Raw genomic sequence first — 15,400 nt, forward strand, 5'->3', positions numbered from 1 at the left:
TTCGAAGAGGTGGACATTAGTAGCACGAGAAATCGAAACACATATTCAATTAACAAAAATTGACTAATGAACTTCTTAGTTGTTATTTTATAATCAGCATTGGGCGCCTCGACGTCAGAGCGTGGTATCTAGGCGTGTTGCAGGTTCATGTCAACGTAGTGCGGTTAGGCTGTGTCATTCTTACTCGACAAGTCGGGTACACGTAATCGAACCTGCAGCCATTCAGTGAACTTCGCCCTTACCTGCCCAGGTGCGTCGAGACGCAAGACTGTCACGTGCCCGAGTGCGAGTACGGATTGTACGACGTGGACTCGGGCCGCTGCCCCAAGCGACCGGACTACTGGCCCAAGCACGTCGCCGACCGGAAGGTTCACCCGCATTCCCACAGATGGCAGTACTTCGAGCGCGACTGAGCACCGACCACATCTCCGCCGCTGCTGCCGCCGCCACCGTTGCTGTTTCGTTGTTTGTTTGCTCGCTACGTATCGCCCTCGTCTCCTGACAACAACAGTGCACGCGCCTGCGGTAGCCCCGCGACCACCGGGCATTCCAGTCTTGACCAAAACCGCCGCCCCGTGTCGCCTTCATCGCAGCTCTCGCCTCCCCAGCAGAGCTCCTTCGCTTGAACTTTGAACTCTGGATAGACGAAGGAAGCGAACGAATGCGCAGTCGGGGCAGATGAGACGAAAGAGAAGAATGTGCCGGGCGAAAACCAAGAAAGTTGTGGACTTTATTTTGTATCTGTGCGCGTGCAAGTTTTTAGCCTGCACCATGCCAATGACAGTTATAGTGTCTGTTTTGTGTATGTATTTCTTGTGTCTCCTTCCTTTCGTTATTTAAGGTTTCCGCTCTGAACAGAGCGTCTTCGCGTAGCTCCTCCACACCGCGCCTACGCGGCTATGCATCCGTGTATAGGAACCTTCACACATCGACACACACACACACACACACGCACACAATGACATGAAGTACTTGTACGTAACCTTGGAGGTACAGTGCTAATTTTCGTCTTTTTTTTTTTTTACATACGCATATGTTTGCAGTTGCGGAACACATCTGGCACTACGGAGAATAATGACACTAGCCAGAGCATTTGTTGTTTATTTTGAGACGATAGCAAGGGGTGCGCTCTTTATTAAACAGCAAGCTGTCATTACAGGCGCGTGAAAGCGGTGGCTTGTTCACGTTTGTCCAAGCATGTGAATGTCGCACTATTTTTCGATTTGCCAAATGAACTTTACTCGCTTGGGGATGTGAACAATTGTGATGGCTGAGCTAGACAATTAACTTCCCATTGAATGAAAGAGATGCATAACACCTTCGTTCTACTGTGACTTTGCAAAGAAGTTTTAATCCTTGCACTTGAGTTTTTCTGATACAACACAATAACATGTTGCAGAGGCGACGTGGTATAGTTAACGTTTGCTCCTCATAGTTCTCTATCACGCTGTTATCTTTGTCCTGTACTGAAACCGTTACGCAGCTAAACTTGTTACAAATTGTCCTCGCCTTCCATATGTTACTTTTTATGCACCATGTTTCGAGCCCTACGATGTTTCCATGCAACTCATGCATCTTTATCCTGCATATCGATATCGTTGCTGTGCTCGTCCGCAAGTTAAAAACTTTCCACTCCACAGACCAAGTGTGTGTTTGCCTAATGACTTAAGCTAACTCACTGCCTCCTTTTTGTACTTTTCATACCCAGTGAAACAAACAAATAAGAAAAAGGCAATTACCCTCTCGGTGTTTAAATGTAGCTGAAGACAACTCGACATAAAACACTCTTCTTCTATAGCTGAAGATGCCTTAGTCAGCCTGTGTAGCAAAGCATTAGTAATATAATACCTTAGGCCAAATGTGCACCGCTTAACCAGCCGTGATTCCTTGCTTAGAAGTTCGGGTTTCCAGATAGTAGCCTGTTGTCATGATGTTGCCTGATAGCCTTTCCTAGCTATACTGTGATGCTGGTCAGCCTTTAGCTCCACATGTTGCATATGTTGGTTAGTGGGCCTCCCTGTCTGCAACACGCTAGGAGTGAAATGTTCCCGTTAGCATTGTCGTTTAATCTATAGCTAGCCGCGCAGCAAAGTTGCAGTTTGCTCGAGTTAACATCTAGAATCCACGGGAAGAAATCGTAAACTGTAAACATGTATCTAGCCAAACAATGCCACCACAAGCTGTTAGCTCATAGTATCTTGTCATGTACCTAGACGCGACACCTGTCTTTAAGAGCAAGAACACAAACTATATTGCGCAGTATATCCACATTACTAGGCAGTGTTTTTACTTATTGTTACCTTTGTGTTCCAGTCGCAAAAACCGCGCCGTTTATTTTGTCGCTCAGTGGTCTCCATAAAGGTGTTTCCATTTCTCTTAACCTCGAAGTTCAAGAGGAACTGGCGTCAATCTCACTGTCGGTCATGCCGAAACTTTCGCGTGTGATATGTAACGCGCACTTTTAAAGTTCGGAATAAACACGTTGTGCCTGTGTTTAACGTGGACTTGTGTCACCTTCACGACGCCCTTCTGTCAGGTCACGTGCTGTGTGGAGCACAGTATGCTTTCGTATTTCACTTTACAATTGTTTGACGACCCCATTTTATTTGCCTGCTTTGGGTCACATGAAAGGTCATCGATATCGATGTTCTTTAGGACCGTAAGGATTTTTTCCTTTGATTCTGTTCATTTTGTATCACCTGTCGCAGTGGGTTGCCGACGGCGGCGATAACCAATTGATGGCGTCCTGCCAACCAATGAAGGAGGACAAAAAGAACGGACAATAGAAATAAATGCTACATAATACGGCCTTTGGTGACTATAAAGACAAGCAAATTAGAATTTGCTTGTATATACGGTATACTCTTCGGGACTAGTGTTTGATAGAGTAATACAGCGGGTCCCTCCTTAGTTGATCTTATAAGTTGGGGATCACTATAATGATAAGCAATGTGTGTTACAGATTCAAAGCCATGCAATCATGGGTCGTATGCCTTGTACCCGCTGCACGTTGCCTTATACCCACTCCACAAATATAATACCCGGCATGTTGGCTCAGTGGCCGTGGCAACCTCGTGCTCGTTACGAGGTTGCCACAGCCAGTGAGACAACCAGCAGAAGCCGCTTTTCTATTTGGGCGGAACACAAGAATATTTTTGTACGTGCATTTAGGCCCATGTTCAAACACTCTACCTGTCGAAAAGTAATCAGCAGACCTTCATTACAACGTTTAACAGCGTTTGCAACAGCTGGTGTTTTACGATGCCAAACATCGCAAGTAAATTAATAAATCTCGGAGTCTGATTTAGCGACATGCATTGCAAAGTAGTGAATAGTTACCGCCAGTATGAAAAGCACTCTTATATTATACCTAAAGATATACAAAGACAATGCGCTCTACATGTCCACAAGCCGTACATGGACCATGCAAAATGTTGTAATGGAGAGATCCAGATGGCGTTGACGTGCCTCGATCTCGTAGCCTTCTGCCGAGAAACTGCACCACGAAAGGCATCGATTATATCGCATTAGAGCGCGTTCAGTGAGGCCACTCGCATATTAGGAACACCAGCATTGGAGGATCAGGCTTACACAGAGAAAAGCACCACGATTTATCACTATTTGTATCACTAATTATAACAATATCTGTAGCACTAATGCCCCATTCGCTCAAAAAAAAAAAGAATAGAGCCACCAAATCATTTGGATCAGACAAATGCTCGTGGGATGCCCTGCGACTCTCACCAACCCTGAAGAAGAATGGCTCCATTGGAAGAAGATGCTACAGAGTTCATCGTTTCAGGCTCAGCTATGGGCTGTCCAGAAGGCCCACGATGTCGCTGAAGGGCTGGGCCTAACGGTGCCATCGTGGGTGCGGCCCGCCTCGGTTTGAAAGAGTCGAGCCTCAGGACTTCTGTAAATAAAATTAAAAAATTCACACATACACCGAAACATTGTGCACTTCATTTCTCATGTGGTGCGTGCGTTAAAGTGAATTCTTTGCAGCTATACAAATATTTCGACAGCGCGCCCACACCCCCTCCCCCAGACGATTCTCATGTGAAGCTAGTTACGTAAAGTACAGACGCTCAAGTCTTAAGTAGATAGCCTCGGGCCTGTCAATTCGTGCGGAAAGCGCAATCACAGGTACCACTGTATCTTGCTCATTAGTTCTTTTGTTTCGCCGTTTTCAGCAGTGGGCAAAACATTCAAGGTTTCTAAGACAGGCAAACATCACGTAAAACGGCGAGAGTGAGATGGACTACACACGCCTGTATACGTGTAACCACGACATAAGCGTGCAACAGCTGGGCGAGGATATATGACCGCGTTCGTCGGCGCTTCTTTTGGCCTGGTCTTTACCGTGACCTCTGCGGTCATATCGCTGCGTGTGACCTTTGTCATCGACGAAAAATGCCGACCACACTCCCTGCTGGCCGCCTTCAACCACTTGATGTACCATCAGAATCATTATTCCGTGTAGGCATTGATCTTTATACACTTTTCCTACGTCTATTTCGGGAAATAAGTAACAATACTTCCCCGTAGCAATATGTCATCCTGTAATTATCTGACCCAATATAAACGACCTTTGCTGAACTCACTGTAAGCTACACGTGTTCTGAAAGCTGTAAAATGCTACTCGTGTCACAAGAGGTATCATGGGCCCGGAAGTGAATGCCGTTCTAAAGCTTCACATCGACCGCCAATGTCAGAGAACTGGGCCGGTATTTTGTAGCGATGCCTTTCATGTAATAATGCCTTTTCGCGCTTATCGCGCTTTGTCAGTGGTCGGAGCGACGGTCCGCTCGCGTTATCAACGGGATCAGCCGGCCGTGAGCGGTGGATGATAAGACTAGAGTAGAATAAGTCATAATGCCTCGCTACAAAACCGCGGCCCTGGTCGTCTACGAGCTACGGGATAGAGAATTCAAACGATACTTTTGCCAAACATATGTCTCTGTGCGCTCGAATCTGAGACAGATTTCTCACGAATTAGGATCATGTGATTCATGTACAGATCCTTTGCATTTCTACACAGTCATACTGTACATTGCGCTATGCAAGGACGACTTCTTTCTGGGGTTTTACGTGCCAAAACCAGTTCTGATTATGAGGCACGCCGTAGTGGAGGGCTCCGGATTAATTTTGACCACCTGGGGTTCTTTAACTTGCACTACGACGCAAGCACACGGGCGTTTTTGCATTTCGCCTCCATCGAAATGCGGCCGCCGCGGCCGGGATTCGATCCCGCGATCTCGTGCTCAGCAGCAAGGACGACTTATTCAAGTTATTCACGTATTGGAGATTCATGTATTATACGTATTCATGTATCGAAGTGAGCGAGAGCCCTCTATGTATAAAAAACAGAGAGGTTTGCCGGCTTGCATGCTACTCAGCACGGGAGGGAGAGAGGGTAGAGAAACGCTCTATAGAGCTGCAGAAGAAAGGGAAAAAGAGTAACAAAACATAATTTGATATCTTTATTTACCTTTTAAGTCCGGCTTGCCCGAACATTTCAATGCACTTGTCATCTTGATTTCACTACTGGTTTTTATATGACCTAACATCAGGGGGAGTCTAAACGACAGCTAGAGTTTTTAAAGTCTGTCAATTCATTCCATGTAATCAAACAAAAAATTGAGTAAGATAACCTAATAAAATAAACCTAATATGCGCCTTGATAGATATAGGAGAACTCTATCAAAGTTCTTAGAGGCCCCGTCATACTGGGCCGACACGACATCGATGCTGACGAGATGCGGACAAGACACCGAAGCCGACTATCGGCCGGCTGATCGCCACTCGCCAGACGGTGTCGCTGAGAGGCACTCTGTCACACTAGGCCGACAACGCCTCCGACGCGACCGACGACTGCTACTCGGCGTAGTGTGACAGGATGTCGTGCCGCCGACTCCGACAAAGCCATTCTGCCGAATCTTCGTTCGGTGAGACTTCGTGAGATCGGCTGCCTATACCGAAAACATCGCACCGATAATGCGATCGCCGCAGCAATTGAGCTTGTATATATATATATATATATATATATATATATATATATATATATATATATATATATATTCGAGCTCCGAGTGAGTCTAAAAGTGCTTCCAAAGTCGAAATGCACGATTGTCGACTCTTGCAGCTGTCCGCATTGACTTTGAGCCGGTGTCAATTTCGTTCAGCGGAGCATCGGTATATAGCTGCCGTCGACGGGTTTGTGCAACCACTGCCGGTGGGCCCGGTCACACTAGGCCAACACGATGCTGATTTGAGACCCCGAAGAGGAAAGACCCCTTTTTTTTTCCCGGCGGGAGAACAGATCATTAAAAAGCCGCAGCGCGGAGGTGTGAGGTGGCCATTCCTGAGACTTTTCAAGCCAGCGCTCGTTTGTCTGCCGTCTCGTGTTTCTTTTCATATTTATTTTCCTTCTTGGCCTAATGCCGGCAAAAATGCGAAATAAACCAAGTCAGTTGTTCCTCTGCCAAGCGTCAGCACTCTTCAGCACGCAACGACATATGTGGCCGGAGAGCGTTGGAGGTTTCCGGACACCGACCTGGCACAGAGACCGGGCATCGAGGAAGAAACTTCCAACCTTCGGAAATCCAATACGAAGCATCATGACTGAAATCTCAAGCAAAAATCATGCGTGGCTCTGCAATCGCAAACACCAGAGACCAGCGGAGCTGGGGAAAGCCCAGAAAAGTAGGGGCAAAATACACACTTAGTCTAACTTTTGCTGGGCTTCTCCCATCTCCGCTGGTATCTGGTGTTTGCGATTGCAGAGCCACGCATGATTTTTGCTTGAGATTTCAGTCTCAGATTTCAGTTTTCTTGCATTCTCAGTCTGCACATGCCAGTGCAGACTGAGAATGCTAAGATTAGCAATCTCTCGCTTCAGTCTTTCGGAAGGGACGAGTGTCCAGTTCTCTGGTCGAAACTTGCCGAGCCGCCGCCAGAGGCATCGGCTGCAGTCACGGACACCGGTCTAGAGCACTGCACGGGCCGATTTTTTCAGCCCGAGCCCGGCCCGAGCCCGTTTTTACGTTGGGCGGCCCGCCCGAGCCCGATCAAAACTTTTATGGCGAGACCCGGGCCCGCCCCGGGCCCGGAAATAATCTACGTTACCCGCCCGGCCCGGCCCGCCACCCCTTTACCTTAGGCCCGAGCCCGGCTCGAAACTGGCCCGAGACCGAAAAATACATGTTTTTCAGAGTTGAGACGCCCGAGAATAACTCGCTGCACGTTACATGCACACCACCAGAAAGCCCGAGCCCGCCCGGGCCCGCGTCAAAAAACCCGAACCCGGCCAGGGCCCGGGTCAAAAAGCACACGCCGTGCCCGAGCCCGGCCCGAGCCCGGGCCGGGCCCGGGCTTTCGGGTAAACCCGAGCCCGTGCAGTGCTCTACACCGGTCGCGTTCGGCGCGAACGCGGGGAAACGCTGTCGGCGTCGACAGCAGCAGCCCTACGCGTCCCACTACCACCTGCCTCATTCCTCCTCTCCACCTCGCATCCGCTATGCTGCGCGCTGCTATTTTTATACTCTGCTTTCACTCTCTCTCAGCTCTCTCTCCCCCAGCTCGGCGAAGATGCAGACGACGGAATGATCATTAGAACAGCGACACTATGGAGACAGCCGTCGCTTAGTTGGCAGACCAAGATCGGCGTCGTGCCGGCCTGGTGTGACCGGGCCTGTATAGAAGATGTTATGGATGCTTAGAAAGCGAGCATGTTTTAGCAGTGTACCTAAAATCATATTAAGGTATTATGATTTTGGTGACATGTTCTCCTTTTCATACAGTGAAATTCATGCCATGGAGGCGACGACTGCACGCATGGTAGCAAATTTGCTTATATAGGGTTCATTTTACCTCACGTCATTATTCAACTCATGCAATAATGTAACGCTGTGGAGAGGCCGGCGAATTCCTTACCAACGTTTCCAGGATTATATATGATCAATCAATAGATTAATCGGCTAATTAGTCGCCTACGCACATGACCCAAAAGTTACAAAAATTAACTCATTTTTATCTTCATGGCATAATGTCGATACTAACGATTTATGGAAATGCTCACAGTCAATGATTAGACGCCAGGCGTAAATTCAGATCTATACAGACACGGTTTATGTAACCTTATTCCAGAATTCCTTCTTGTGCTTCCGGTAATTAAGCGCTTATCAAAAGTTAAGCTCAACTTTTTTGTTGTTTATTAGCTGCGACAAAATAACAAGCTTTGGCAGTAAAGATCTCGGTATTCCTAACCTATAGCTAAAAGCAAATCACTATGTAATTTATGTAATCTGTGTAATGTAATCTATGTTTGTAAGAAAGAAAACCTTATCACACACACAAAATGATAAAATAGAACTGTTCTGTTTGACGGTAATGGTAGACAGACGCACCTTTTGAACTGTCCACCAGTATATATTCTTGCCCTGGGGTCAGTGGCCGATAGTGATTCGCATCAACACTGATTTCGTCGCAATCTGATATACACTGGAATGCCCTCCTTTTTATGGCAGTTTGGCTGTAGTGGTCGCCGGCTATAGAGGCATCTCGTCACTTGCGTACCGGAATGTTTTACAGGTTTGACTTCCCACTTTTCTGCTCGTTTTCTTCATGTTCTGCGCTGGTCACTACTGCTTCCGAACTTGTCGACGTTGTCTTGTTTTGCAAAAGGTAGAAGAGACTATGGCTGATCCTGAACAGGACACATGCACCGCCTGCAATCTTGTTAGAGAAGCTACTTGATAATCAGTCGAGTGAAATCCATGATTATGCTTATCGCATTGAAGAGTGTTTCGGAGTAACAGAGCCGCTTGATAAGAGGGAAAATTTTCGAAAGAATTTCGTCTCTCCTATACGTGTAAAACGGATACGTCCTGCAGCGGTGCAGCCGCAACGGCCGCTCCTCCGGATTTTAATTTGGCTGCTGCTTTGACCGAGTTAAGCCAAAAGCTTGATTTTCTTATGCCGCTAAAGTAGAAGGTCGGCAGCATTGAACAAGCAATGCAAACATTGTGCTACCATTCTGATACGATTTCCAAATGATCGACAACCAAGGCAAAAAATTAAGCAACTACGAAAAAAAAATGTGATGCCGGATGAAAAACGACGTCACATAAATGCCGGATTGAATGAGCTGGAAGTACGTAGCAGGAGGAGAAACTTGGAAATCCAGGGTATGAGCTGAGGTGAGTGGCTGATGAGCACGAGAATTTTCTCAAATGATCAATGAGGTATAGCTAAAGCCGATCCAGGTTTCCCAAGTCAGCGATTGCGACATTGGAGCTTATCACAGGCTCCCTGCGAAACCAGATAAGACACCTGCTATTACTGCGATTATTGTGTGATTTCAAAGTCAGTAGCTGAGGTGAGTGGCTGAAGAAAAGATGTTTGCTAAAGGAGAAAAACGCGCAGATGAAAATCTAACGCGCAAGGCAAGATTGCTGTTGGGGACTGTGAGACAATGGGATCGCGATAACAGCTTTCCGATATGTGTGGCATGCGAACCGGAAAATCCTCGTCCGCAGGAAGGATGGTGAATTTGCACAAGTGATAAGTGAATTCTTGCTAAATCCACTGTAAGTTGAATGGCTAACAGCATATAATGGCTAACAGGAGATACCAGTTGCCATGTGACATTCGCAGTACAGTTCCTCGCGAGCGGCTAGGCTTATCGGTGTTGACGTGCTTTCCTTTGAGCATGCGATCACGAAGTAATAAGGTTGATGAACTACAAATTTTGTGAGACAGTTGTCGGCTTTCTTTTGATTTTGTCATGCTATCGCCGTCGTGGTTAAACGATATCTTTTATTTGCCATCATTCTCGACATTTGCTGCGGACCGTGATGAAGGTCGCGGTGGTGGCGTATAAATTACTGTGTAGCAACATGTTAGTTCTCTTGCCCCCCCCCCCCCCCCCCCCCCCAGCCTCCACCTGGTATACAGGGTGTCCCAACTATCATGCACCAAGATTTATAAATATGCAAATACCACGGAGGTGGACAGAACCGAGGTGAGGTAACGTTGTCTGCCGTCACTTGGTGATACCCAGATAATATTTTGCATTCTGCCTAATTACATAATTAGTATTAATTAAGTATTCAACTTCTCAAATATTATAATTACATGAAAAGTGTCAATGAGAAAATGGTAGAAAAACATGAAAAATTCCCGATACAACTTTCTGTCACTCAATACGTGCTACATAAAATTGTTTTTCCGAGCGTGAAAGAAGCCCGCGAATATACGCGAAATTGCCACGCGAATGGCTGCTCACACCCTGTATAGAGGATGAGAACCTAGTGAAGTGGATAGTCGCTTTCATTCTCCCACCCACCATTAACGTTGTATTGACACAAATAAATTATTATTGCAATTATCATTATTATTATGATTATTATTATTCAGGGATAAAGACGTTTACTTAGTCTGAACTATATGAAAAAAAAATACATTTCGTAATCTTCTATAGGGACTAACGGTCGGCACATTTACAAAAAGGCTTGAAAACAGCGTGCTTTGTGGCTTAAAGGGACGCCCTCCACCCCTCCGGCTTGGTGAAATAACATAGTCCACGGGGCTGCTAAGCACGAGGTCGCGGGATCGAATCTCGACCATGGCGGCCGCATTTCGATGGGGGCGAAATACGAAAAACACCCGTGTACTTAGATTTAGGTGCACGTTAAAGAACCCCAGGTGGTCCAAATTTCCGGAGTCCCCCACTACGGCGTGCCTCATAATCAAATCTTGGTTTTGGCACGTAAAACCCCATAATTTAATTTTTAATTTTAACATAGCCCACGGGTAGGAACGCTGCTGTGAACATCTCAGCCAAGTTTTGCTGTCGTACGCGGTGCATGGAGCTCGCAAGCGGAGCGCGAAGTCCCTTTTATCTCAAACTCTCACGTTTCAACAGAAGCCACGATCCTCACTATTTTCTGTGTGCTTTATTTCGTAATAAAGCGCATTCCCATGCACGGCTGCTATTGGCCGCTGCGGTCGGCTACACCGCGGTCGCCGCGGGGTGCCGCTACGAGTCCACTGGCTAAGCGCACTGCGGCTCGCTGAGGACAACCGCGTTTGGCTGACGTTTACCCGTCGTAGACACCAAAATCGGAAGTCGTGGCGTCTACATTAACATCCAAAATGAAATTTGAACTGCGCGCCACGGTGACATGTCGAAGGCGGAGGAGCGTTGTGGCCCCGCCCAACTCCGCCGTAGCCTACGCAGTGCAAGGCATTGAAGAACGGGAGGACAGTGGAGGCCGTGTTTGATTGCCAATAACTCCGCTTCTGCTGAACGCATTGAAGTACTTTTTGCGACAAAGTATTACTGAAAGAACCTATTTGCACTTCAAATGCATTTTTCCACTTCGATTAAAAGTGGTTCAGGACCCCTTTAAGCGTAGCAGGGAGGAGTTCGTGCTCCTAGAGCGAGGTGCTCTCTCCGTTTCCTGGCCTATGTAGAACCACACTTTCAGAAGCCGTTGTGAGCCTGTTATCCATATAACAATCACTAATGCGTTGTATTAACGTTTGCACATCGACAAAAACAGGTTACTGGCACAACAAATCCCCAAACGTATAATGAATTTATGCCCGTTTTCATCTCTCATTATTCCTGCTTCTCTGGCAGTTATACTTACAGCCGCTAGGTGCCGTAGCGCGAGCATTTCTGTGTGACGGTGAAATGCAGCATAGATAAATTGCACACGGCATTGTGTGACGTCATGCTATCGCGTGTTAAGTACAAGCCGCAGTGCTGCGTAAACGGGGGAACTGAGTTTCTGCTGGGATCTGCACGGCTCGTCTCATCTCGACGTGGATTGGTTGGAACAAGTGCCTTCTTGTGTCCGTGTCGCAGCTTGCGCGGGGATGGAATCTTGTAAGTTATATTCAGATATCTATCCCCCCCCCCCCCCTCCCCATCTTCTCAACTTCTCTACATAGCCAAGGTCGCGAAAACTGCACACTTTGCAATGTGGTTGATACCTTATGAGGTCAGGTCGACCAGCAGGTGTCGCGAACGAATTCCAACCGTGATACGTACAATGCCTTCAACACTCGAGAAAGGCTCTTTCACGTGGGGCGCATGAGTTGCCGTGCACAAAGCAATGAAGCCGCCCTGTCTGCTGTCATTACTTCATGAGGAGTAGCCTGGCATCACAAAGATAAAAAAGATGGGTGGAAAGTTTATTTGGTACATACATGGCCGGGTCTAGACAACAGTTATGCATAGAACTAGTGTAATAAACTAGCACAACGTAATAGCAGCAGCAAAAAAATGTTCAAAAGCATGTTTGTTTTTTGCACTTAGTAGTGCCAATTTGCAAAATCTGCAACACTGCATTAGGTCCTCTGTTATAATTTGCTTGCCTTGACTGCAATAACACTCGCAGAAATAGAACTTTGTATCCATTAGGGTTTGCTTGTGATGGCTGTCGCATGTACCGACGGTACTCAGAATTTTTGCTTTTTTATGAACGATTGGATCCTGGGAAGATGGGCCACTAATAGACATGCAACTACGCGCTAAACAATGTAATACATAGTAGGATGTGGAAAAGGCAGAAAAAACAGGGAAATGCGTATCTTCTATTTCGTGCCCTTAGTAGCTTGCAACAAATTCCCCACAGTAATAGCTGGTCTATTCATCGTCATCATCAGCCTATATTCATGTCCACTGCAGGACGAAGGCCTCTCCTGTGATCTCCAATTACCCCTGTCTTGCGCTAGTTGATTCCAACTTGCGCCTGCAAATTTCCTAACTTATCACCCCACCTAGATTTCTGCCGTCCTCGACTGCGCTTCCCTTCTCTTGGTATCCATTCTGTACCCCTAGTGGTCCACCGGTTATCCATCCTACGCATTACATGGCCTGTCCAGCTCCATTTTTTTCGCTGATGTCAACTAGAATATTGGCTATCCCCGTTTGTTCTCTGATCCACACCGCTCTATTCAGGTCTATTAACGTTAGGCCTAACATGGTCTATTATCATCCCCTTAAATTATGTTATGGGGTTGACCGTCCCAAAAGGACGCCAGGGTGGAGGGCTCCGCCTTAATTTTGACAATTTCTTTAACCTGCGCCTAAGTCTAAGTACACGAACGTTTGTGGATTGTACCCACTTCAAAATGCGGCCGCCGCTACCGGGATTCGAACCCGCGACCTAGTGCTCAACAGCAGAACGCCACATAGCTGTATACTGAACCACCATGGCGGTTCGTATAACAATTCACTTTCCTTGGTTGTGCCTTTCTACAGGCATCAACAATGCCCGGTGGTTGTTGAGAGCGAGAGAGAAAGGAGTCTTAGTGGTATATGGAGATTAGCCTAGCAGCATGCTGCTCCTGGTGACACAGAGAAAGAGAGAGAGAGAAAGAAAGAAAGAAAATCACCAGCCCTTCCCCTGTCGAGAAAATGGGGGTAAGCGAAGGTTGTCGTGTGTGTACTTGACCTACTACTTTCCTTTCCCTTTCCTACTACTTTTCGTTCCCTTTCCTTCTACTTTTGTTTCCCTTTCGTCTAACTTTTCCTTCCGTTGCGTTGTACGTTTCCTTCCCTCGATGCATACATTTAATGAGTGTTTGTTTTATTACCGTGACATGTCGTGAACTTCGTTACCCCGACGAAGGTCAGATACACACACGACAAGCTTCGCTTATGCGTGTATTTTCTCGACAGGGGAAGGGCTGGTGATTTTTTATTGCGATAGCAATTATATGGACACTCAAAAGCAGATTTCTGCCGTCGGCGTCGCCGTCGCCGTCGCCGTCGCCGTCGCCGTGAGGTTCCGTATGACGTCAATGGAGATGAAATCGTGGCCGCGCGCCGCCGAACGCTGTATGTGCGAGTGAAAGGGCGCGAGGGACGCGCTCTTTCACGGGGAGTGAACGCACGGCGGAGAACAAACGCGCGTTCTGCGCCGTGCTTCCTTAAGGGCTGCAGAAGTAGGCGTCTCTTTCCTCCTTTACAATCACCATATATGTAGAGCAAACGCGCCTTCTTCCGATGCGCGAGAGGCCGTGGGGGAGGGGGGGAAGGGGGAGGGAAGGGAGGCGACGTTTAGCTGCGGCACCAAGTGCCTATTTATATCAGAGGCTCCGGCAACAGTCACCAACGCCGCACGCATTTTGAGCGAACGCGGGCAAAATGCCGACGGCGTCGACAACAGTTCGGCGCGTTGCCGGTGCTGCTGCATGTCCAAGTTTATACAGCTGATAAAGCTAATATCATTACTCCGTATATCTCTCTACAAATTTGCTATCGCAATTGATGCTTCACCTTTCAGGTGAAACTGCGACAACTTTTTTTTATCGATTCTTTAATTCAGTGAAGAACTGCTGTCCTGCGCGTCATTGTTGGCTGCTGCTGATCTTCCTAATATATATATATATATATATATATATATATATATATATATATATATATATATATATATATATATATATATATGGGGTGTTTCAGCGAACACTTTCCAAATTTATTTAAGGTTGCCTGTGGCAGATAGCCCTATTCTAGTTCATGAGCTAGTCTACTCGAAGAGGCGAACATTACTTGCACAAGGAATTGAAATGCATAATCGAATAATTAACACAAATTCACTAACTAAGTTTTTAACTAATTACCTGATGGTGCATATTGCAATTTACAAATTGTATCCGTGGAGTTAGCAAGGCGGATCCACTCGGAACGAATTTTCGGGATGACGCCAGTTTCGAGATATTAATTCCCGAACTTTACCGAGAAATGCATTGGCGTTCCAGTTGGGTTCTTAACAAAACGTTGCTTTATGCACTGAAGCACGAAATTAGTTGGTGAGCGAAAAATATTATACACGGCACTAAAGTTCTTCTATCACTAAAGTTGCTCATACTTTGTCTTGCAATCTTTACGAAGTTATTCCTGGGAATTTTGAAAATGACAATCCACAAACAAATGTCATGAAACAAAACACCGACAGCTTTTATGTTAAATCTTCTCAGACTGAAACATTAAAAGCGCGAAACAATAACAGAAGATCGGCCCAAAGAGAGAGTAAAATAATAAAGATGTTTTACTCTCTCTCTCTCGGCCCACGCAAGAGGCCGCGTTTCTACCAGAAAGCTCGCTTTCGTGCGCCAGCGAATCCCGGTAAACATTACGGTTACATAAGCTGCAGCAGTCAGGAAGCATGAGAAGCAGTCAGGGATCTTTGAATGCTATCGCGTTCCCTTAAGCGTCCTCCGAATTCTCGCGTTTTTTTTTTCGTTTTTTTTTTTTTGTGCGCACGGTGGTGTGCGTGCCCAAACTTTAGGCGCGCAAAGCCTAAACATCCATTATGTTTCTGTATTCACTAGTGCGTATACAAGGGATATGTTCTCTAGTGGCCGCAGAGGCCGCAGACCG

General features: G+C 46.6%; 1 protein-coding gene across 1 annotated transcript in view; it reads left to right on the plus strand.

Moving 5' to 3' along the window:
* The window catches only part of LOC119449525 (uncharacterized), a 123,823-nt gene extending 121,325 nt beyond the window's left edge, over window positions 1–2,498 (plus strand). The window contains exon 6 of the mRNA XM_037712712.2: window positions 251–2,498. Coding sequence (XP_037568640.1) covers window positions 251–413 — 163 coding nt within the window. The 3' untranslated portion in view covers window positions 414–2,498. The remainder of the gene's footprint in view (window positions 1–250) is intronic.
* The last annotated feature ends 12,902 nt before the right edge of the window (window positions 2,499–15,400 follow it).

Source organism: Dermacentor silvarum, chromosome 4 (assembly GCF_013339745.2).
Source record: "Dermacentor silvarum isolate Dsil-2018 chromosome 4, BIME_Dsil_1.4, whole genome shotgun sequence".
Classification (NCBI taxonomy): Eukaryota; Metazoa; Arthropoda; class Arachnida; order Ixodida; family Ixodidae; genus Dermacentor; species Dermacentor silvarum.